This window comes from Peromyscus leucopus, chromosome 4, assembly GCF_004664715.2.
Source record: "Peromyscus leucopus breed LL Stock chromosome 4, UCI_PerLeu_2.1, whole genome shotgun sequence".
NCBI classification, from domain to species: Eukaryota; Metazoa; Chordata; class Mammalia; order Rodentia; family Cricetidae; genus Peromyscus; species Peromyscus leucopus.
In genome coordinates, this window is record NC_051066.1 from 53,193,146 (window position 1) to 53,218,481 (window position 25,336).

The 25,336-nt window shown below is 40.4% G+C and overlaps 1 protein-coding gene across 1 annotated transcript in view; it reads right to left on the bottom strand.

The window, feature by feature from the left end:
- Window positions 1-25,336, bottom strand: part of Pde11a (phosphodiesterase 11A) — a 348,364-nt gene that overhangs the window by 217,216 nt on the left and 105,812 nt on the right. The window contains exon 3 of the mRNA XM_028880604.2: window positions 2,512-2,601. Within this exon, the coding sequence (XP_028736437.1) occupies window positions 2,512-2,601 (90 nt within the window). The remainder of the gene's footprint in view (window positions 1-2,511; window positions 2,602-25,336) is intronic.

Consider the following 25,336-nt stretch of genomic DNA (forward strand, 5'->3'; position numbering starts at 1 on the left):
CACAAGGTCAAATGTACCCTGTTTCTTAATTGTCACATCTGTGTAGGAAATGGCTGGGTACTTCTCTTTCCTGTTCTACTCCTGAGCTGATCCGTGGATCTTCCTCTCTCTTATCCACACATTCTTCCTCTCTCGACCCTCAACAAGTCTCCTGGCTTTGCATAGTCCCCATTGTTAATATTATACTCCCTCAAATTTAAGTCCTTAATTCAAGTTTTTGCTGTCTACAAACTTGTGTTTAAGCCCAAAGTCTCCTTCTCTGTCCCCCACATCAGCAAGCCTTGCATACGTTACCACTGATTTGCAGGGACTTTCTCTCTTCTTACTACCTTAATGCCAGCTACCTTTCCTCTTGACTTCACTGTAGTCTTCTAACAACTCTCCCTGCCTTCAAATTCCTTCTCATTGTTCACTCTCCTCAGCCCTTCACTGTTTCAAGGGGCCAGGCTGTTTTCTTTTTTAAATGAAATTGGAATCAGCTCAAAATCTCCTAGTGGTTTTCCACCACACTTAAGACCAACAGTTCCCGAAGTGCCCATAGGCCTTTCTACCGCTGGCCCCTGTTCACCTCCTTGTCTTCATTTGCTTCTTGTGCATCCTCTCCTTTCCTCTCTCTCTTCTCCCTATTCGGATCACAGGACCTTTGCACCTGCTGTGTCTATGGTCTGGATGCTCTGCACACGTCTTCACATGGTCTCTTATTTTATTCCTCTTCTGTTGTCTCTTTACAGATTCTTCACCTTCAGATAGCAATGCCTGTTCCATCTGCCCTATCCACAACAGTGTCCATCCCTCTCTTCCACTTTATTTTTCTGTCTGGCACTGTGTGGTTTTTGTCTTTAGTCTTTCTATTATCTGTTGCTGTGGGATGTCTTTCTATACGTTGTGAATATGTGTTGCTCTGACTGGTTGATAAGTAAAGCTGCATTGGCCTATGGCAAGGCAGGATAAGGTTAGGCGTACATTCAAACTGAAGATGAGACAAAGAAAGGTAGAGTTGGGGGAGACGCCAGCTGCCGCCAAAGGAGCAACAAGATGCCAGCAGACTGGTAATGGCCACGGCCACATGGCAACATATAGATGTATAGAAATGGGTTGAGTTAAGTTGTAGGAGCTCGCTAGCAAGAAGCCTGAGCCATCAGGCCACACAGGTTGTAATTAATATAAACCTCTGAATGGTTGTTTTATAAACGGCTGCGGGACCACGGGGCCTGTTGGGACTGAGAAACTTCCGGCTACAAGCTATTGCTCCCATTAGAATAGTAAGTTATGAAGGACAGACAGTGTCTCATGAAAACCACACAATACACATTTGTTGAATGAATAAGTGAACTGTTCCATACACAAGCATGAAACGACTATCTCATTACAGCAAGAAGTTTCCCTTAAGAGATTCATAGTATGGTTATAGAAGAGGGTTATCATCAAATATTATAATAATGGGATGGGTACCCACACTATGACACTGAAAAACAGTAAGCGGAGAGAAGAAGCTGAGCTGGGTCCTGAAGGATATATAAGGCAGTTGGCAGTAGGAAGGGAGAAGAGGTATTGAAGACAGAGAAGGATGTGGGTAGAAGTGTGATTTGATGTGAAACAAACAGGTGGTTTTCTGGAAGTCATGGAAGCATATTGCTGGAGCAGCAAAGCAAGACATGAGCAAGACGGGGTTCTGAAGATGAAAAGGGGGCCCAGTTAGAAGAAAGGTGTGCTGTGCCCAAGGAAGAGGTCTGTGTAGTCAGTACTGTTCATTCATCTGTTTACTACAAAATAGTCATTAGCATAATTGTTAGTAAATAAACTAATCAATATAATGACTGAGGGATTTAATTCTTTTTTTTTTTCAACAGTTTCTCATAGAGTGTATTTCTAAGCTCTAACAGTGATCTTCATGTATTTAAATGTAGAGTGAATTTAATATATTTCAATCTCTAGTTGATAATTTAATGCTTTCTGATCTTCTGGGTGCATTTTACTACCTGATTCTATGATTCCTGACGGTGTATAAGACCACCGCCTCTTCTGTGCTTAATAACCTTATAAAACGGTGCCTGTGTGATTGTTCTACACGCCTTGTGTTGCTCTTCTAGAAAACCTTTCAAACGAGATCTGCAAGGAGGAGAGAAGTCGGGTTCGCAGCACATCGTGCTCCGGGAAGGAAGTAAAGTGTAAAACCGTCAGCAAACGCCGCTGCTCCGAAGAAGCTGCAAGCACCAGGGCTGTGTCTGCCACCCACCACAGAGTACAGACGTGAGACTAATTCCCTTTTGAAAAGAGGCCAGTTCTGTGTTCCAGAAACAGCCACAGAGAATTTGTATTCACTTTTATCTATAACTTCCCTATTGTATTAAGGGATCTTCAGCCCTGGCGTTGCAGAATTGTACAAACGGAAACAATTCCTGGGCTATACAGCGATCACCTGCTGCTTTTAGAAGAGGGGGTGACTCACAGCCGGCGGCGGCGGGAAGGCAGCGAGCTTGAAGCATGGTCTCCACCGCTCTCTCTACTCACCCTGCTCCTTTCGTATTCTTTCCTCGAGGCAGCAAAGAGCTGAGCATTAGAGATGGCGATCCCACAGAACGGAAGATACATCTGCATAACCTGGGGCACAGAAAACATTAAGAACATTAGCGCACCCACCCCTAAACCAAAGCCCACATTCCCGGCCTAGGCAGTACTTCCCTTTCAATCAAGTGAACTGAGCTCAGCCTCAGGGGGCACATTTTTCAGAGTGTTCTTTTAGCGCTAAGATACTTTGTAAATCAGTCTTTAAACTGGGAAATTCACATCTATGAAAACATAAAGTGAGTGAAGCAAAAGATCCCAGGAGTTACAATACAGGAGCTATGTCTGATACATCTTGTATTCCAACTTTGAGAAACAGGAAGAGAACTGGAATGCCCCTGGAATTTAAAGCGTGTATTTACATTCATACTTAGAGATGGACAGGACATGAGTGAATCCCTGTGTACGTATATGTCTATAAAAGGGATCTCAGCAGGGCCTGCCAGCTACCAAATTTAAGCATGCCTAGTAGGATGGGCCTAGTAGGAACTTCGGGGCTCCAGGCCTTAGTACTCCTGTGTAAAATATCTCTGCTTGGATCCACTAGTGGGTAGATATGATTAGGCAAGAATGCAAACTGGGAGGCCTCTGCAGCAACCTGTCTGAAGAAAGGCTCGGAGTCCATGAGAGAAAACACCTCCTATGGGAAGAAATACCCAGCTGGAATACCCAGAAATGCCTGGCCTAGAGAAAGTCTTCTCAACAGGAGGTCAACGTATGAGGACGACACTGATCTCTAGAGTATTTGGTTCCAGGCAGATAGGATGTTCCAGCAAGACCCTGACTTTTCACAGCATAAGAGGAATAAGTGACTTTTTTTTTTCTGGGATTTCTCTAAAGTAGAGTGGAAACGACATGGTTTGTATCGATCTTTTTCTGTCCCCTCCCCCCCTCCCCCATTACAGTGCCTTGTGAAGAGGTGCGAAGGCACACGGAGCAGTTCTAGCAGTGGCCAGTAGGGGCAGTGCATCGCTCACTGTGTAGACTACTCACACAGGAGCACATACATGTGTAGCACCTCTGGGACACCCAGAATGGAGTTGCCTGAAGTGAAGGGTGACTTGGGGGAAAATAAAAGATAAAGCACAATTCCTGTTCTTTATCGTTTATTATCTTGCTTCGACTACCTAGCCACACACCTCAGGCCTAGAGTCCCTGGAGGAATTTCAGAGCTCTATAGAAGAGTGAAAGCTATGATCTTAAACCAAGAGGCACAAACCCCGCACGTTTATTTTGCAGATCTCTCAGGAGAGATTCCATCGGTGAGCCTTCGAGTTGCCTCCTGACACAAACGTTATTTCTGTTTCTCCTCTCTACCATTTTTTGCTCTTCTTCTTCTTCTTCTTCTTCTTCTTCTTCTTCTTCTTCTTCTTCTTCTTCTTCTTCACGTTTTAATAAGTTTGTCTGTAAGTCTACTGGTTCACATAAAGCTTCTGGGTATCCACCCCCCAGCACTTCCCTGCTTTTGGCCTGAATGGGACCACTTTCAACATCAACTATACACTGAGCAGGTTTCCTTGTAGTTTCCTGTTTGGGGCAGGCATGCTTCCTTTGGTTTGTACTTTCTTTCTTTCTTTCTTTCTTTCTTTCTTTCTTTCTTTCTTTCTTTCTTTTTTTTTTCTGCAGCGGAGATGGGGCTATTATGTGGATAATAGAGAGGAGGATCTATGAGTCACTGTTGTGAGTACACTGGGTCAGAAGCAAAGGTCAACACGTCTGTGTCTTTTACAATGCCAGAATTTACTAGATAACAATAAATTCACAAGGTAAGTGGTTCCGATGACTGCGCTGGCCATAGTCCAACTTCCTTTGATAAACCTGAATAGAGCTATAGCAAGTTCTTTTATTCCAATCTTAATTACTAATATGAACTTTCAGACCATATATTACAGATTGTGTGTGTGTGTGTGTGTGTGTGTGTGTGTGTGTGTGTGTGTATGTGTTACAGAATGGCTGGAGAGGATTAAAAGGTGGGGATTTTAAGGAGTTTCGAAGGAGCCTGAGAAGCCAAAGCTGGGAACTGATAATGCTCTAAGAATTTTTGTATTGATAATGAACTAAATTGAGCTGTGGATGAACTCAGAAGCTGCTGTAGCTGCTGGAGGTGGAGTCAGAATTAGAGTTAGGCTGTAGGGACGTGAAGGGAGGGGAAACCAGGCCAGGTAGGTAGATGGCCAGTCTAGGTAGATGAACAAGAGGTAGGGCAGACAGAAGTCTGAAGAGGCCTCATCAACAGTGTGACTGAGCTAAGCTGAAGCTCCTGGGATAGTTGAGAGTTCTCCTTGTGTCCCTTGACGTACACACTGAGTGCTCAGATGACAGACTGCTCTCACCATTGAAGTGATGGGGTCCACCTCTCTAAGGGGTCTAGGCAAGAGATTACACTCCTTCCTTGGCCTGCTATGTCTATAAGTTCTCGGGCTTGGTTTTCCTGATAAAATTTTAATACAACATGGACTCCCACACTCTCAACTCACCACAACAAATTTATAAGGTAGTTCCCTTTTGACTCCAAGAATAAGTCATTTGTGGCCTCTGATTCATGGGTGGTATCAGGCAGATGGCCTCATTCATATCTCCATCCAGGTGCAGGGTCATCCTCCATTGTCAAGATGGAGTAAAAAATGATTATAAAATGGAGTCTCTCAGGGCAGGACACTGTTTTATACAAGTATGGACAAACTGAAAAGCTAGTGTTACATAATATGGAGTAACTTATAAGTCACAACCTGACCTCAACAATTACTTATTTAACTCTCCATCATTTATTTTGATTATGTTTGCCTTCTGAACCAAGTCTAAGGTGGTTTGTAAGTCCAGCAAGTAGGAAGAAGAATGTTGTCAAATGAATTTATGAGCTATTTTCTAAAGCCTTGTTTCACTTACTGTGTGATGTCAATATTGAGCTCTTTCTACCAGGCTTTCTGTGTGATTAAAAACATCTGGAATCTTAAATTTTTTAGATTTAATTTGTTGTATGTGTATGAATGTTTGCCTACATATATGTCTATACACCAAGTGCATGTCTGATGCCCAGGGAGGTCAGAAGAGGGTGTCAGATTCCCGGAACTGTAGATACAGATGGTTGTGAGTCATCACATGGGTGTTGGGAAATTAACCTGGGTCCTCTGGAAGAGCAGCTGGTGCTCGGAACTGCTGGGCCATCTCTCCAGCCCCTAAGAGAATCTGAATTTTAAGCCACATTGTTTTTGTCCTTTTTGTGGCTTTTCTGTATGAAATTTAACAAGTCACTTAAAGGTTCTGAATCTACTTTCCTATCTGTAAGACATGAAGTTTATGGTCGTTTTCAGTTCTAATGTTTTGTGGCTCAAATAATTAGAAATATCAGTAAGCTGAAAGGTTACATTCGCTAGAAGTTACAAGGTATTCAATAAATATGCTTGCACTTTACTGAGGAAGTATCATTTGTAGTAGAAATTGACACAGATGAAGCCCTTTCATCAATAAAGCAGGCATGATTCAGGGTGGCAGGCACGATGTACAGGCTTCTGTAAGAATTGCCTCTCTTTGACCTTCACAAGGATCTACTTTGTACCAATAGTTGCACTTTTTAAAATGAGAGCTGAGGTTTGTGAGCTTACAGCAGGTTATTGGGAGATAATTCTTCATGCCTCTCTCCTCCTCCCCACACCACCCCCTCTCTCGTCAGCACATTTTACAAAGGCACTGCTCTGTCAAGGATGTTTCTGCAATGAATGTCCTTCAAAGGGAGCGACACTGTCTCCTTCCGAGGAAGAAGCAGAATTATTTGCTATCCAATGTAATAAAGATGATTTCTCTTCCCGGACAGAGGTAGCTTTGGGTGCCCTGCATTTGAGGATCCTCCTGTAAAGCAATATGTGCCGTGTGCAGCTATAAGTGTAAGAGGCCAGCACAAACGCTGGTGTTCTTGTTGTTTCTCTTCCTGGGAGTAATAAACTATTCTCTGTCACCGGTCCAGGAGTCTCGTATCTCTTGCCAGCACCTATGAGACTGTGGCCGGCTAACTTGTTACCTTCCAGGTGGAGTACAATCAAGACTTTTCAAGGATCAACAAGGTCACCTAGATGGTAGGTGGTGGGGCTGAGTTTCTTTTTTAATTCAGTGAGCTTGACCCTGGGAAGTCTACCTTCTTCACTTCTGCAGAGTCTTGCCTCTCAAAGAAACATGCATCTCTCCTATCATTCGTGAGATGGCTTAGTTAGCTGCAGCATGATTGACAGGTGCTGAGAGTAGAGAGACATCAGGTGTTTAAGTGGCTGCAGAAGCACAAGGAGGTTCTGGTGGGGAAGTAAGGGATTTCGAGTGCTAACCAGCCCTCAGGTAATCTGCTGAGCTGATGGATTAATATCAACCCTAACAAAGGAATAAATCACAGTGATAGGCGTAAGACTGGTGACGTAGGCCGGAATGGACTCTCTATGAAGAAAAGGAATCCAGCTTTACAAGAGCTTTCCAGCAGGCCCAGACCTCGACCCCAGGTGAGGCTTTAAAGGCCAGATCACACTTGCGTGGGTAGAAGAGGAACTGTAAAAGAAATGAGAGGCCGCTGATGAAGCACTAAATGGGAGGCACAGTATTGCAGGAACTTAGAACTGCTTGTAAGTAGGGAGACTGTCAAAGCGGAGCCCATGGGTGAGGCTCCTGTGGTGTGGGAAGTGGGTCAGACACTGAGACCAAGGCTATGTTGTCTGTGCCCCCAGGGCCAGAGAGCTTGAGAACAGCTCAAGGTCCCATTGTCAATTAATGGCAAATCTCTTCATTCACTTCTGTTTCTGTTGAGATTAAACAACTGAAAATCCTGAAATTTCAAGTAATTCTTCTGCTTACCACAAGGTGGGTTTTTTGTGTTTTGTTTTTTGTTGTGTGTGTGTGTGTGTAGATTGTGGATTTCATAAAATACTTAAATCACATTGGTAGGATTACCTCTTCAATCCATACCACTATGTCTTAGAAAGTCCCTCCCAATCTAGTCCTGGCAGATGAATGATGTTGTCACAACCACAGGAAAAGCCACTCTATGATCCTCCACCTGAAATATCTAACATACGTCACTTTCATGGAATGTGTTCATATAAATAGATCCTACACCCCCCCCCCCATATATCTGTGTAACTCAAATTCAGCAGAGGTCAAAGACAACAAACTGCTAATATAAACCAATTATGAAGCATTTAACACGATATTTTGAATGTCAAAAGAGCCCAGGATGTCTTCTTTTGTGGACTCTAATTTATCAAGTTAATGCTCCCAATGAAGCATCCAAACAAAAGCACATGGCAAAACCAACATCCTTACTCACTGTACTTGGGAGCTCCTGATCAGCCTAATTTAGCAAGTGACTAATGATTGCCTTCTCCCATCAGACTCTGCGCTAACAATGCAGCATGCTCAGGAAATCACACCACCATGCCACTCCTTTCCCGCCTTCCACCGGCTTTCATCATATTTATAAACTGATCACTGACCAGATCAGCTTCCTTCAATACTGGTGCTAGGTGGCTAGTCAGATATCAACAAGTGTGACAGTCACTGAAGATGAATGCCTCCTTCATAATCAGCAGCTTGTAAAACCTGGAACTGACTGAAGCTGCAGGAATTGATTACTGGTCAAAGACCAGGGTCTGCATTATATCTCTAGACCTGGGCGGAGGCATGCTGTTCTAAACTACCAGAGAGATCCAAAGAGTAACATTAGAGTTGGTCTGGTAAAGAACAAAGGTATTATTCTTTACTATTGTCTAAATGAGCCTGTCAATCACCTGAACAGAAAACCATCCCACAGGAAGTGGCCCATTTTAGACACCTTAGAAAATAGTGTGCAAAGTCTGCTTAAATATGTGGGTTTGCACAGTGATCTCTTTGACCATTGTCCATTCTCTCCCTTGAAAACGTTTCCTCCACAATGGTCCCCTTGGCCATTGCTCCCTCCCACCCTGTGAGTGTCCCCATTTTACCCTATAATCCTCTCTATCTTCTACACGACGCTCTATGTGTCTGAATTCTTTCAACAGAGATCACAAAGACCATGGAACCAAAGTGAGGCCACAGTGAGACCAGGGTAACAGTTGCATAAACGATAAGGGCTAAACTTTAAGTCTCAATTTGGAGTTAAAGGCCTTCTAAGATCTGGCCCTTGCTCTATCTTCTACACTCTAAGATTCAGCAAAACTAGATGATCCCCATCTTAGCTCATTTCTCAAATTACCTACAAAACCCCCAATTCCACTGTGCTCTCCACCATCTGCATCACTGAGGTCTTTCCCCTCCTGCCTTCCACATCTCTTTGTGTCATTCAAATTGTTAATGATTATTTTAAAATTTGGCATGCTTAAGTTGTTATTTTTTGATAGACATGTTTAACACAACACCTCTGTAATGTCAGCATTCAGGATGCAGGGACAAGACTGTGAATGAAGGCCAGGCTGTCTGAGATCCTATCTAAAAACAAAACAAAATAAAACAAAAAAAGCAAGGCCATAACAATCAACAGCTCAAAATAACATATTATATTGATTTTTAAAGCCTCCTGTACATTTGTATTTCCTTGCAAAATGCATTTTTAAACATCTCAGATCCATCTTTGCATCATTGTCTATTATTATAAAGCTCAATTTAAATATTATTTGAAAAATCAAACCTTACAAAATTGCCTCCAGTTAAGTCAATTAGAAAAATGTTATGTAGTGAACAGCCCTAGAAGATAGAAATGCCTTTTTGTAAATCAAGGAGAAGAATTGTTTACTATGAAATATAATAAAATTAACATCTGCAAGCAGCTACTGCCTAGTAGAAGGCATTGGGATTCTGCCATGGCCATACAGGAGGAACAGCAGGTGGCAATTGACTTGAGGGAATCAGCCCATCAGCATGCAAGGCACCAATGGGTGAATCTCAGAGACCCTCAGCTCCATAATGTCTCTTGCTACTGCTGTGCCTTTACATGTTTGCTACTGTCATTTTTCTCTGGTATCTGGCATGGTGTGAATGGGTGGGTGGGGGGCGATCCCCACTGCCTTTAATGTAGTGTGATTATCTCATGGAACTATCCCGTTCTAGTGGGCATTTTTACCAGTGGATTATTATGAAGATAATTTCCTCCTAAGCTGTACTGTTTAACTGAAGCAATGATTTTATACAATAATGGTGTTAGTTTTAAATTTGATGATTGAGGGTCTTTAATAAATACAGTAAGGGATTATGATAGAGGCTGGCTTAGTGGGAAAACTAATATAGATAAAAGCAAGATTTGGCTGGGCGGTGGTGGCGCACGCCTTTAATCCCAGCACTCGGGAGGCAGAGCCAGGCGGATCTCTGTGAGTTCGAGGCCAGCCTGGGCTACCAAGTGAGTTCCAGGAAAGGGGCAAAGCTACACAGAGAAACCCTGTCTCGAAAAACCAAAAAAAAAAAAAAAAAAAAAAAAAAAAACAAGATTTGGTGTTGCCCTGGCCCCTGATTAAAAAAAGGGGGGGCACAGAGGATAGAAAATTAGAACAAGGAAATGCCACACAGCCAGTTTCTATTGAGGAACCATATAGACTGTGGCTTAGGTTAATGACTAAGAAACAGTTGGGTTTCAGATGTATTTACTGGTTTGGGCGTGCATCATAACTAAAACAAAGCTTTAAATAATGACTTAAGGTTAGGTTTTTGTTGATGACCTTGATGTAAAACAAACAAACAAAACCTGGGAAAAGGATCTAAAGTTTAGAAAGGCACATAGTTGAGTGAGGGACTTGTTGAGGTCAGGGAATAAGAACAAAGCAGGCCTGTTATCATTAGCTGTGGTGCCTTTCTTGTTGGGATGGGTTGGTAATCAAAGGTGATCACCCATTTCTGCTCTCAACTTCCTGCTATAAAAAAACTGTCGATGACTGGGTATGCACCATGAGGATTTAACAGTAGAGATGACTGTTTTTCAGATATAAAAGTTTAGATTTGTGATTCTGTTAAGACATTTTATAAGATTACCTTTGAGGTAAATAATAAAACAATAGATCCTTTCTTTGTAACCGCAAAATGCAGCCTGCCAGTAAAAGAACTGGCTGAGAAAAAAACCTTGCTTGCTTACACTCTGCTAATCTGTAACAAGTTGATTGGACATGAATGTATTTGGGTTCTTGGGACTTGTTTTTCACCTGTAATACATAAAATGTTTAATTATATAAGGGGTATGGAAAACATGTTGCTTTTTACTTGCATTCATTGTAATCATTCACTTAAAAAATAGAACGTAACCACACTGTAAATTTTATGATTGAAAGATTTTTCTGGGGATATGTAAGCCATAAGGGGAAAAAATAAAGTTAATTAGAAAGAAGACATCAATAGAGATAGAAGGGATACATCTGGATAGAGGTAAGAAAAGAAATAAAGAGAGAAAAAAGAGAACAGAGAAAGATCCTTAGAGTATATTTTTTCCTTTTTACTGGCCCCAGAGAGTTAAGTTTTGCCCCCATCACTGGTCCTAGAGAATTAAAATTTATTCCCTCAGATAGAAAAGTCTAGTTGAATGATTAGTCCACTGTCTCTGTGGCTCTCTCTCAAACCGTGAGCTGCTGGAGGCTGGTCCTCCCTATCTGTAAGGCTCCCCATGTAATCTGTGTGGGAGGCTGCCACTGGACACTGTATTATACCAAGCCATAAGCATTCATTCAAACACCATTAAAACTGCCTTGATTTTCATATATATATTCATTAACTGGCTACTTGGTATTTATTTACAAAGTAAGGGTCTGAAGACCAATTATGAACCTGTCACCCCCTTTTTATTACTAAACCAGTTGTTCTTGATTTTACTTTCTCATTCTACTTACCCCCTTTCCATACTGAGTTCTTTATTTTCTTGGTTAAATTAGAAACTTTATATCAGCTTGACCAAATTTAGTTCATCTTTGGTCTCTTCCCAAGAAAATAGAAACCTTGAAAGATTGTAACTTTTCAGTGTTACTTTCCTGGCTTACATGTTACTTTTTTTCTTTCATAGTTTGGCATATCATCATCATTCATCAATGTTGTTGTCTTCCATCAATGTTTGTTTAGAGTTGCCTACAGTCATGTCAAGGTTTTTCCTCCAGGATTTTTTAACCCCTCTTTCCTTCCCTCCCTTCCCATCTCTTTTTTCAATGTTTGTTGCATGTGTTTGTGTATGCAGTTTCTGTGTATGTACACGTGATTCTTTGTGTCGGGGCATGCATGTATGTGCAGGTGCATGTGGAGGCCTGAGCTCACTGTCAGGACTCCTCCTCAAGTGCTTTTCTCCTTTTTCATCAGGGAAGTTTCTCAGCCGGACCCAGAGCTCACTGCGTCTAGGCAGCCAGGCTGCTTCAAAGATCTCTTGTTTTTTGTCTCTCAAGTCTAGGATTACAGGTAGGCTGCCACACTTTCCTGACATTTGGGTTCTAGAGATCCAAATTCTGGTTCTCACGAGTGCATGGCAAGTGTTTTATCCACTGAGCCATCTCTCAACCCCCCTGTTTTTCTTTTTTTCTATAATCTATAGGAAATCTATAAGAATATCCTTTAGCTTTGGTGGTAAATGTTTTGATTTTCTTTGTACAAATAGCTTAGGTGGGTATACAATCATGTTTATTATTATTTTCTCTTAATATTTAGAAGATATTTTACCTTATCAAATATATTTGAGGCTAAAAAGAAAAAAACTACCAGCTATTATTCTAATTCTCTAAAGACAGTCTGCTTTTGTCTGTGGTTTCTCTTGCACAGTTAGGCAGTTGGTGGCCATTTGTACTTTTTGAGGCTCAAAGGCTTATGGAATCATATAAAACAACTAATTGATAAATTATAGTCCACGACTTGGGATAATTTTCAACTTCATACTGATGCAAATGAAATACATACTAGAGCCTAGCAAGATGGTGAGTAAAAGCCCTTGCCTCGAAATCCTGTTGACCTGAGTTCAATCCCTGGACTCATGTAAAGAGGAAAGGAGGGTATGGACCCCACAAAGTTGTCCTTTGGCCACATAAACAGTGTGCTGTATGGGCCCCGCACACATATCACACACAGAGGAATATATATATATATAAAATTAAAAATTTACAATCTGTAGATGAATATCTAAATGGTCTTATTAAATAAAAACATGGAGCCATAGATAGGAATGAAAGCCTTGGAGAGATCAGGGAAATAGGGAAAGCCACCGGCCAATCTTACCTCACCAACTCTGCAGCTTCCAAATGTGAGTTACTTCCTGCCTACCCAAGCCTTTATTGTCTTGCTGTTCTGCCCTCTCATTGGCTCTCTTAGCCCAGCTACCTCACTTCCTCTTCCTACACAGCTCTGTCACTTTCTGTCTGTTTGTACAGAGCTCCAGGTCTTCATGGTTGGTACTGGGATTAAAGGCGTGTGTTACCACACTTGGCTCTGTTCCCTAGTATGGCCTTGAACACACAGAGACCCTACCTGCTAAGTGATCGGATTAAGGGCATGTGCTACCTGACTTATTGCTTACTTAAAATGGCTGGCCTTTTACCCTTGACCTCCAGGCAAGCTTTATTAAAGCACAAGTAAAATATCACCACATTTTAGCACAAATAAAATATCACCACACACATTACTTAGAACTACCTTGACTTTTGAGTTTCTCCCAGGCCAGCCATATCTTATACAATACTCTCTGTGATGCTTGGCTGTAACACAGAGCAGCAGCTTCCAGTCAGCCCCAGGAATGAAGGGGTTAACAGCCAACCTTCTATAATATACCATGCTGCTAACAAGATGTCTGGGAAGCCAGGTGTATGAAATGCATTTGTGACTTAGGATATTTTCAACTTACAATAACTATCAAGACATAACCAAAATATACACTGGAGAACATCTGTAGATTGGTCAATAATTACTGTGGATGGAGACAATATTACACTTTGGGGAGTCATTGAAGTCTGCTCGGACTCTTCATTAGCCCTGGGAATGTTCTACATTGTGTCTGTCATTGGCATGGCAATCCAGCACTTCAGGCCAGATTCAGTTGGACTGTGGATACCCAGTGTGAGAGATGACTCAGGATTTCGGTTTCTGCTTTTGCTTTTGAGACAGGGATGCAGAGCTCATGCTGGCCTGGAACTCCCTATAAAGCTGAGGATGCCCTTGAACTCCTGTTTCTCTTGTCTCCATCTCCTGAGTGCTAGGTTATAAGCGTGTTAATCAATCTTTACATCCTTGCTGTGGAATATTATTTTAACTATGTGTTACATTTGTTTATGCTAGGAAATATTACTTTATGCAAAGGTGTGTTACATTTGTTTCTGCTGCATTTGTTTAACGATGTAAGGATGTGTTACATTTTTTTAATTATGTAAAGATGTGTTGCATTTGTTTCACCTTGTCTGCCTAAGGCACCTGATTGGTCTAATAAAAAGCTGAACAGCCAATAGCTAGGCAGGAGAGGGATAGGCAGGGCTGGTGGGCAGGAAGAATAAGTAGGAGGAGAAATCTAGGCTCAAGAGAGAAGAGAATGAGAGAGAAGACATGCCCACGGCCAGAAGCCAGGTAGCCGACAGACAGAAAAGCATTGAAAGTAGGACATACAGAAAGGTAGAAAGAATGAAAGAAAGAGAGAGGAAGAAAGAAAGAAAGAAAGAAAGAAAGAAAGAAAGAAAGGAAGGAAGGAAGGAAGGAAGGAAGGAAGGAAGGAAGGAAGGAAGGAAGAAAAAGAGAAAGAAAAAGAGAAAGAAAAAGAAAGAAAGGAAGAGAGAGAGAGAGAGAGAGAGAGAGAGAGAGAGAGAGAGAGAGAGAGAGAGATAGCCTGGAAGTAAAATGTAGATAAAGAGAAAGATTTTAAAATAAGAGCTAAGAAAAGGCCGAGCATTCATAAATAATAAGTTATTGATTTGGGAGCAGGTTGGTGGCCTGAAAGACAATGCCTGCTACACATCCTCCCATTTGTCTTGTTTCTCTGTTATATTAGGAGCAAATCCCCGGCTTCCTGCATGGTAAGTAAACATTCTACTAACATCTGTGTCCCCAGACTGATTTAGAGAGTTTCTAAATCAATATGCAGGAAATGCAAAGAAAATATAAGTTTTGAAAAGATGGAATAGAAAAACACTGAAACAATGTAGTAATAGCAGAAGAGACTCTCCTTTCAATCCCCAAGCAAGACAAAAGGAAGACACAAAAACAAAAAAAACTCAAACCCAACAACAATGCTGAACTCTAATCTGCTCCTCTTGAAGTCCCTCTTTTTCCTTATTTTAATAAAAAGAAATCTCAATTTGGCGTCACCATCCATTTTCTGAATGCCAAAAGGGCCAAAGAGCTTTAATGATGGAGGAGCTAATGAGTCCGTACACTCTTGTGTGGCACTTTCCCACTCGAAAGCACTTTGTGGATGCTGGCTAATTAATCTTTACTACATCCCACTTGGAAAGGGAGCGAAACTGAAAGTCATTAAACACCATAAAAACTCACATCCGCCCTGGAAACTCATGAAAATATCATTAATAGGCATGAGGTCTGAGCACAGAGCCTGCCATCAGTGTGCCAGAGAAAGACAGGAGGCAGCCAACCCTTTCAAACTGGCAAACCACAGGGAAAGGCTGTTAAAGCTCCATGGTCTGGTGGGGTCCAATTACGCATCATTCAAGAGTGGTGGAGGTCTACACTAGGGATTACCCAGGGTTCTACCACTAGGACATTTATGGACCTCATTCTTGGAGGACAAAACAGCTTGGGAACTGTATCACTGTCCTTTGTTCAGATGCTGAAAATTATGCTGAGTTCTTCCTGCACCCTGCAGACACCGGGAGACCAAGCTGCATTGAGTCCCGACCCAGTCATTCAGAAGTGGGGAGGTCTTAAGAGGGCTGTAATTCATATATTAATCAGACTCTTCAGGTGCAGTATTCTTTTAAAATATAGCATATGGAAGATGACATAGTTATATCACCTTCATGAAGTAGAACGTGTTCACAGCCTTTTTAAGAATGGAATGCTGAGGGGCTGGAGGGATGGCTCAGAGGTTAAGAGCACTAGCTGTTCTTCCAGAGGACCTGGGTTCAAGTCCAAGAACCCACATGGCAGTTACAACTATCTGGAAGTCCAGGCCCAGGAGATCTGTTGCCTTCTTCTGGTCCCTTCAGGTACTACATGCGTGTCGTACACAAACCTACATGCAGGCAAAACACCGATACACATCAACAACAACAACAACAATAAAAGTATGAAATACTAAAAGCTAATGAAAGAAAAAAGGAATTTAGAGATTTCTTAAGAAAAAAAAACGGTATAGGTGTTTTCATTTTCTGTCCTACTACATCAGAGTACAGCTTGGTTTCTTTCTTTCTTTTTTTTCTATTTAATTAATTAATTAATTTATTTATTTATTTGAGATGGGGTTTCTCTGTGTAGCTTTGGTACCTGTCCTGGATCTCACTCTGTAGACCAGGCTGGCCTCGAACTCACAGAGATTCACCTGGCTCTGTCTCTGAAGTGCTGGAATTAAAGGCATGTGCCACCACTGCCCGGCCACAGCTTGGTTTCTTAAATGACCTTCAAGCATATCACATCCTGTTTGGGCAGTTTTATAAAGATGAATAGAATCAAACCATAAGTGATTCTCTTCAACCTCCCTTTAATCTTGGAAATTCTCCCATCACTTCAAAGAAGCTCACTTCCTTCACCTCAGTCTCCGTAGAGCAGCTCAGGCATGGAGACTCCAAATTTTTCTATCACAAACCAGCTGTTGCAGACGTTCTTACAAACAGCTTTCCACATCTGGGTAGCTGTTCTGTTGGGCACAGTCCCACAGTAAAAATTTAAGGATAAAGAAATATGTGCATGTAAAAATCCTTTAACTGTGATTTTTTAAATTTTTATTTAATTTTATGTACATGAGTATTCGGGCTGTATGTGTAGCTGTGCCCCACATGCGTGTCTGGTGCCTGCAAAGGCCAGAAGAGGGCATCAGATTCCCTGGAATCTGTAACTACAACCAACTGAGCTACACATAGTTGTGGGCTGTCATGTGAGTGCTGGGAATTAAACTCAGGTCCTTTGTAAGAGCATCTAGTGTTCTTAACTACTGAGCCATCTCTCCAGTCCCTGTCTAAAAATATATCTGGAGCCAAATGGTCCTCCAGAAAAAGAATCTGCCAATTTGCACCCCCACGAACAGCAATTAGAGTACTCCCTCACCCCCACTCATATGACAATGTATTCCATTTTTTAAAAAATCTTGTCTGACAACTACAATCAATATTCATTTTTTCCTTAACTTACATTTGTTTGATTGCCACCGAGATCACACATGTTCCATCGTTTGTTGTCTATCTAATTTTTAATCTGATATTATCATCTCATTTATTTTTAACTGTCTCGTCACTTGCTTACACTTAGCAAACACCCATTGTGTTCTCACATGAACAACTTCTTTCCAGGTTTTAAAATCATGAAAGCCTACTTGATAGTCACCAACTGTTATCTCTCTAACACAGCCCCAAAGGTCTGAAAACTACAAGTGCTTTGTCTAAGATGAGTAAAATGTTACAGTTTGGTGATCTTGGCCTCCTCCTCCTGTCTAAAGAGGCTTCATAAGACAAGCTACCTGTATAGCTCTGTCAAGATTTTTTTATAAGCAGTTTGACCTACACATTTCATCTGTCTATCTTTATAACTCACAGTTCCTTTAAGAAATTTGTTTGAGGTATACTTTGGTCCAGGCATTTTTGAGTTCTAGCTAGGAAGGAAGGTTATGAAGACCTTCACCACCACCACCACCACCACCACCACCACCACCACCACCACCACACACACAAACACACAGACACACAGACACACACACACACACACACACACACACACACACACACACACACGCACACACACACACACATACAGGTATAAATGCAGGAACCTGCACTATACAGCAACTTAGGGCTTTCCTACTTGAGTCTAGATTAAGGTCCCATGTGTCATAATCTATGTATAGACATTCCTACTAGATAATTTTCTGATAAGTAATACCTGTTTTCTTCACATTTGTAACACTTCTACACTATGTCTTCCTACTAGGATCAGAAGCTTTTACAATCCCTACTCCTAAAGAAACAGACATTTCGTATCAATGGAGTCACACACTGTGTGGCCTTTTACATCTGGCTGCTTTCATGGTGCACACTGTCTAAGGTTCACGCGTGTTGATGATGGAGTGTTTTGGTCTTTCATTATTTTTGTCATCACACATAAATATGTTCATTGCATTATCATAGGAAATAATGACTGCCGAAGCATTACCCATGCTTCACCCCGGCTGAATCTTCCTCCCAAGTCCTTGGCATTCATTTTATTTTATTTTTTTTACTGACTCACAGCTTTGCCTTTCACAGAATGTCACAGAGTTGGAATCCCAGGATGAGTGTGCTTTTCAGATGTTTTCTTCCACTTAGCAGTATCCACTTACTGTGGTTTTATGTCTTTTCTTGACTTGATAACATCATTTCATCTTATCAATGGTTAATATTCCATTCCATCACCAAATTGTAATAAAGTTTATCTAAGCTAAACACATCCATGAAAACTCAGGCAATAGATAATCCCACACCAACATACACCAAAGAAGGACAACACAACCACAAAAAATAACAGGAATTAACAATCACTGGTCATTAATATTCATCAATATCAATGGTCTCAACTCACCTATAAAAAGACACAGGTTAACAGAATGGATAAGAAAACAGGACCCATCCATCTGCTGCATACAAGAAACACACCTTAACTTCAAAGACAGACACTACCTCCAAGTAAAGGGCTGGGAAAAGGCTTTCCAAGCAAATGGACCTAAGAAACAAGCTGGTGTAGCTATCCTAATATCTAATAAAATAGACTTCAAACTAAAATCAATCAAAAGAGCTCAGGATGGACATTACATATTTATCACGGGAAAAATCCACCACAATGAAGTCTCAATTTTAAACATTTATGCCCCAAATATAAAAGCACCCACATTCATAAAAGAAACACTACTAAAGCTTAAAACGCACATCATACCCCACACATTAGTAGTGGGAAATTTTAACACACCACTCTCACCAAAAGACAGATCTACCAGACTGAAACTTAACAAAGAAATAAAGGACCTAACAGATGTTATGACTCAAATGGACTTAATAGATATCTACAGAACATTCCATCCTAACATAAAAGAATATACCTTCTTCTCAGCACCCCAAGGAACCTTCTCAAAAAATGACCACATGCTTGGCCACAAAACAAATCTCAACAGATACAAAAAAATTGGAATAACCTCCTGTATCTTATCAGACCACCATGCCTTAAAGTTAAACCTCAACAACAACAAAAATTATAGAAAACCTACAAACTCATGGAAACTGAATAATGCCCACCTGAAACATCAATGGGTCAAGGAAGAAATAAAGAAAGAAATCAAAGATTTCCTAGAATTCAATGAAAATGAAAGTACAACATACCCAAACTTATGGGACACTATGAAAGCAGTGCTAAGAGGAAAATTCATAGCTCTAAATGCACACATAAAGAAAATGAGCAATCCCATACCAATGAACTAACAGCACAACTGAAAGCTCTAGAACAAAAAGAAACAAACTCACCCAGGAGAAATAGACACCAGGAAATAATCAAATTGAGGGCTGAAATCAACAAAATAGAAATCAAGAGAACAATACAAAAAAATCAATGAAACAAAGAGTTGGTTCTTTGAAAAAAATCAACAAGATAGACAAACCCCTAGCCAAATTAACCAAAAGACAAAGAGAGAGCACCCAAATTCACAAAATCAGAAATGAAAAGGGAGACATAACAACAGACAACGAGGAAATCCAGAGAATCATCAAAACATACTTCAAAAACCTGTACTCCACAAAAATGGAAAACCTGAAAGAAATGGACAATTTTCTGGATAAATACCACATACCAAAATTAAATCAAGACCAGATAAACCATTTAAATAGACCAATAACCCCTAAAGAAATAGAAACAGTCATCAAAAGTCTCCCAACCAAAAAAAAAGCCCAGGACCAGATGGTTTCAGTGAAGAATTCTACCAGACTTTCAAAGAAGAGCTAATACCAATACTCTTCAAAGTGTTCCACACAATAGAAACAGAAGGAACACTACCAAACTCTTTTTATGAGGCTACAATTACCCTGATACCCAAACCATGCAACGATGCAACAAAGAAAGAAAACTACAGACCAATCTCCCTCATGAACACTGATGCAAATTACTCAACAAAATATTGGCAAACCGAATCCAAGAATACATCAAAACAATTATCCATCACGACCAAGTAGGATTCATCCCAGGGATGCAAGGATGGTTCAACATATGAAAATCTGTCAATGTAATACACCATATAAACAAACTAAAAGAAAAAAACCACACAATCATCTCATTAGATGCTGAAAAAGCCTTTGACAAAATCCAACACCCCTTCATGATAAAGGTCTTAGAAAGATCAGGAATACAAGGAACATTCCTAAACATAATAAAGGCAATTTATAGCAAGCCAACAGCAAACATCAAATTAAATGGAGAGAAACTCAAAGCGATACCACTAAATTCAGGAATAAGACAAGGCTGTCCACTCTTCCCATATTTATTCAATATAGTACTAGAAGTTCTAGCTAGAGCAATAAGACAACAAAAGGAGATCAAAGGGATACAAATTGGAAAGGAAGAAGTCAAACTTTCACTATTTGCAGATGATATGATAGTATACATAAGTGACCCCAAAAACTCTACCAGGGAACTCCTACAGCTGATAAACTCCTTCAGTAAAGTGGCAGGATACAAGATCAACTCAAAAAAATCAGTAGCCCTCCTATACACAAATGATAAAAGGGCTGAGAAAGAATTCAGAGAAACATCACCCCCTTTACAATAGCCACAAATAATATAAAATACCTTGGGATAACACTAACTAAACAAGTGAAGGACCTTTTTGATAAGAACTTTAAATCTCTAAAGAAAGAAATTGAAGAAGATATCAGAAAATGGAAGGATCTCCCATGCTCATGGATATGTAGGATTAACATAGTAAAAATGGCAATCTTACCAAAAGCAATTTACAGATTCAATGCAGTCTCCATCAAAATCCCAACACAATTCTTCACAGACTTGGAAAGAAAAATACTCAACTTCATATGGAAAAACAAAAGACCCAGGATAGCTAAAAGAATCCTATACAATAAAGCATCCTTTGGAGGCATCACCATCCCTGACCTCAAACTCTACTATAGAGCTATAGTAATAAAAACAGCTTGATACTGGTATAAAAACCGACATACAGACCAATGGAATCAAATTGAAGACCCTGACATTAATCCATGCACATATGAACACCTGGTTTTTGACAAAGAAGCCAAAACTATACAATGGAAAAAAGAAAGTATCTTCAACAAATGGTGCTGGCATAACTGGATGTCAATATGTAAAAGATTACAAATAGATCCATATCTGTCACCATGCACAAAACGCAAGTCCAAGTGGATCAAAGACCTGAACATAAATCCAGTTACACTAAACTTAATAGAAAAGAAAGTAGGAAGCACTCTTGAACGCATTGGCACCGGAGACCATTTCCTAAATATAACACCAACAGCACAGATCCTGAGCACAACAATTAATAAATGGGACCTCTTGAAATTGAGAAGCTTTTGCAGGGTGAAAGACACAGTCAATAAGACAAAAAGACAGCCAACAGAATGGGAAAAGATCTTCACCAACTCCACATCTGACAGAGGATTGATCCCCACAGTATATAAAGAACTCAAGAAACTAGACATCAAAATACTGAACAGTCCAATTAAAAAATGGGCTAAAGAACTAAACAGAGAATTCACAAAACAAGAACTACAAATGGCTGAAAGACATTTAAAGAAATGCTCAACATCCTTAATCATCAGAGAAATGCAAATCAAAATGACTCTGAGATACCACCTTACACCTGTCAGAATGGCTACGATCAAAAATACCAATGACAGTCAATGTTGGAGAGAATGTGAAGCAAAGGAACACTCCTCCACTGTTGGTGGGAATGCAAGCTAGTACAACCACTGTGGAAATCAATATGGCGGTTTCTCAGAAAATTAGGAATCGAACTACCTCAAGACCCAGCCATCCCACTCTTGGGCATATACCCAAGGAATGATGATTCATACCATAAAGATACATGCTCAGCTATGTTCATAGCAGCACTATTTGTAATAGCCAGAACCTGGAAACAACTTAGATGCCCGTCAATGGAAGAATGGATGAAAAAAATGTGGTACATATACACAATGGAGTACTACTCAGCAGAGAAAAACAATGAAAGCATGAAATTTGCAGGCAAATGGATGGAACTAGAAAAAATCATCCTGAGTGAGGTAACCCAAACCCATAAAGACAGTTATGGTATGTACTCACTCATAAGTGGATTCTAGATATAAAATAAAGAACAATCAGACTACAAACCACAAAACCATGGAGGCTATATATATATAGCATGGAGGTCCCTAGGACGACTGTGGCTTATAATAAATTTCAGTTTTACTCAATTACTGAGCAAGCCTCAATGAAACACCTCACTATTAAGATAAGAATACATACTCTATCAAGCTGAAATTAGAAAAATAAATTAATTAATTAATTTTAAACAATAAAAAATAAAAGAAAAATTTGAAATATTAAACAAACAAACAAACATTTTACTAAAGTTAAAAAAAAAGGGAGAACTAGGGACTCATCATTCCTCTCCACATTCTATTCTTTCCCTTGTTTTATATATTTTAAATTTTTTTAATCAGTTCATTCTGCTGGGGATCCGATGCAGATAAGCACTGGAGGGCTTCTGTTGCAAATCACCCTCTGGAACGATGGAAGGATCTTTCTGCTAGAACATGGAGGAGACCTGATCTAGTGTTGGTGTGGCCCCAGAGTTTGGTTTATGTCTTTCCTCAGGACAATGAGCTTCCTCTTTGGATTCCTGAGCACTGAATGTGCCCTGTGGCTGCTGCTGAAGCCCAACATGACAGAGACCTAATAGGTCTTCATGAAAAAACCTACCCTTCTGATGCCAATGGAGATTGAGAGCCCAATATGGCCAGCTTTGGCAAGCATTAATGTAAGCCTAGGAACTATAGCCATGAGATTGGATTCTCCAGAAGAGCTGCCAGCTAAAGTCATGCTGGGATCAAGAAAAATGGGCCTTGGTGGTTCATGTTACTGGAGTTGTATCCATGCCAGTGGATGTCCACACAATCCAGAAGAGAATTTGACATTGCTGCTATCGCTGTTGCTGTTATAACAATGGCGCACACCGCTGCTACTATTTCTGGGATTACCATTTTATAATTGCTTAGTACAGCTAGCACAGTGGAGACCCTGGCAACAAAAGTAGCTACCACAGTTGGTTAATCTTTCATTCTATTGGGCATGATAAATTTAATTCAGTAGTTATATACATCTCAATTGGCTTTGAAAATTATAAACTCAAGTTCCAGTTGCTTTTGGGATACTATCTTACAAGGACTCCAACGAACAGTATGGCTCATTAAGGAAGGGAATGGCTCAGTTGCCTTTAGCCTACTGGCTATGGGTGAGATAGGACCTCTGTTGGTCATTTCTGTATCGAACACACAGATTGCAAGCCCAGTGCCACTTTGAGATCTTTGGTAGCAATTAACCATGCAGCTCACACAATTGAGCTGGTATGATAATGAATATTCAGAGATGGGTAATGCCTGGGGGGCACTCACCAACCTAAGACAGAGCACCTGTATGGCCTGGGTAGGTGTCTCCATGACGGGTAAGGTGACCTGCTGACGCCCCCGCAACCCAAGTCAGAAGCTCATTTTTTTAATAAAAGGGGGACCTGTAGGGCCCTGGCCCCCATTTTGGGTAACTGTTGCCTTGCTTGAGGACCTTGACCTTGATATCCTCCCTATGCTAATTCCCTGCCAGGTTCTACCCTCCTGAATGCTTAAGGGAAGTTCCTTGTCTGTGTATCCTGAATAATGGGCGTTAACAGCTTAGACGAAAGATTGTAAAACATCAGTAGCGAATTTCTGCCCTCCGGGGTCCTCCCATTGTGATATAAGCCTGTATTTAAGATCTCCTACCCCCCTTCAAGAAATGACATTCGACATTTAAAATATATATATATATAATTTATATATATAATTGAATGAATACTGTGAATGTAATCTATGAATACCACAAATGTGATATCATGAATGTAAGTAATGAATATCTTGAGTGTAATTTAAAAAAATAAATAAATAAAAATAAAAAATTTAAAAAAAGAAATATAAATACCACAATAATAATAATAATAATAATAATAATAATTGTATTGTTAAAGTAAAAAAAAGTTTATCTATTTTCCCATTGAAAGGTATCTAGGGTGTCCCCAAGTCTTGACAAATACAGCTTTTATAAACATTCATGTACCAGCTTTGATAAATACTCAGGAGCGTGACTGCTGGGTTATATTGTAAATGTATTTGTAGTTTCGCAGCAGGATGCCCAACTATGTCTCAAGTGCCTGTGCCATTTTGCCTGGTCACCAGTAGTGAACGGGAAGTCCTGGTGCTTTACAAATTGCTGACATCTGATGTGTCAATATTTTGTCTCAGCCCAAGGGGAAAGGCAAAGGATTGAGTTTGAGAATCCCTGTCTGTTCTGAAGGATCTGAGTGTCTTTCAACTCCACCATCGTTGTCTCTGCCTTCTGTGTTTGGGTCCTCCTCTTTCTGTTCAAGGGAGAATGTTTTCCTTTAGGTGATGTTGCTATTCCCTCTACTCTGTCCGATCTCCATGGATGCACTGGTTAGTTTTTGTCAGCTTGACATCAGCTGGAGTCACCTACATGGAGGGAACTTTAATTAAGGAACTGCGCCCATCAGGTTGGCATTTGGACATGTCTGTAAGTCATTTTGTTGGTTACTAATTAACAGAGAAAGGCTCAGCCCAATGTGGTCCCCTCTTGTCCGTGTTCACTAGTTACCTTTGTGATTATTCTCAGAATTGGTTCTCTGGGACTAAGCTTTTTTCCCCATACTCCACATTGCCAGCTGCCTGTAGGCATTTCAACGTAAAGGTCTTAATCTACTTCAAATGTAATATTCCAGAAGCAAGCTTATCACCTCACCCCCCATCCCCACCACATCCTCTCAAAGACAGAGTTCCTCAAAGATGCCCTCCCTGTGCTAAGTGGACCATTAGTCTCACCCATTTGTAAACCCCACTATCCAAGGACGGGCAGAAGGAGGTCATAGCGACTGGGCATCTTTTGAAACATTCATCTTTCTCCCCTGGACAGCAGTATCAACCTCCATTGTTTCCGGTGACAGTCCCCAGAGTCCTACCCATTACTGTCACTCACTAACCTTTGTTTCCCATCCAGAAAATCTATACACTTGAACACACTGTCTGTCCTAATGGACCCTGTTAAGTATGTTTTATGTAAGAGATAGTACAGATGTCTTCCACAAATTAGAAACTAGATTTTGTTTTGCTCCTTTTATGTGAACATTTTTATACCTCCTTTAGTACTTTTTTAAATCTCATTAGGAGCACATCAGAATTATCTCCATTCTTTTGAATACCACTTAGTACTTCTTAGAATCTAAAATTTTAGATGATTTTTAAATTTAGATGATTATAGACAACATAAAATTGTCTTAGGAAAATAGTGAGGAAAAGTAAAGTTGCTATTCAGAGAACCCAAAGGAATTGTTTTATAACTATAACTTTTTTTTCATTTCACAAAAATAACTATGCCCCAA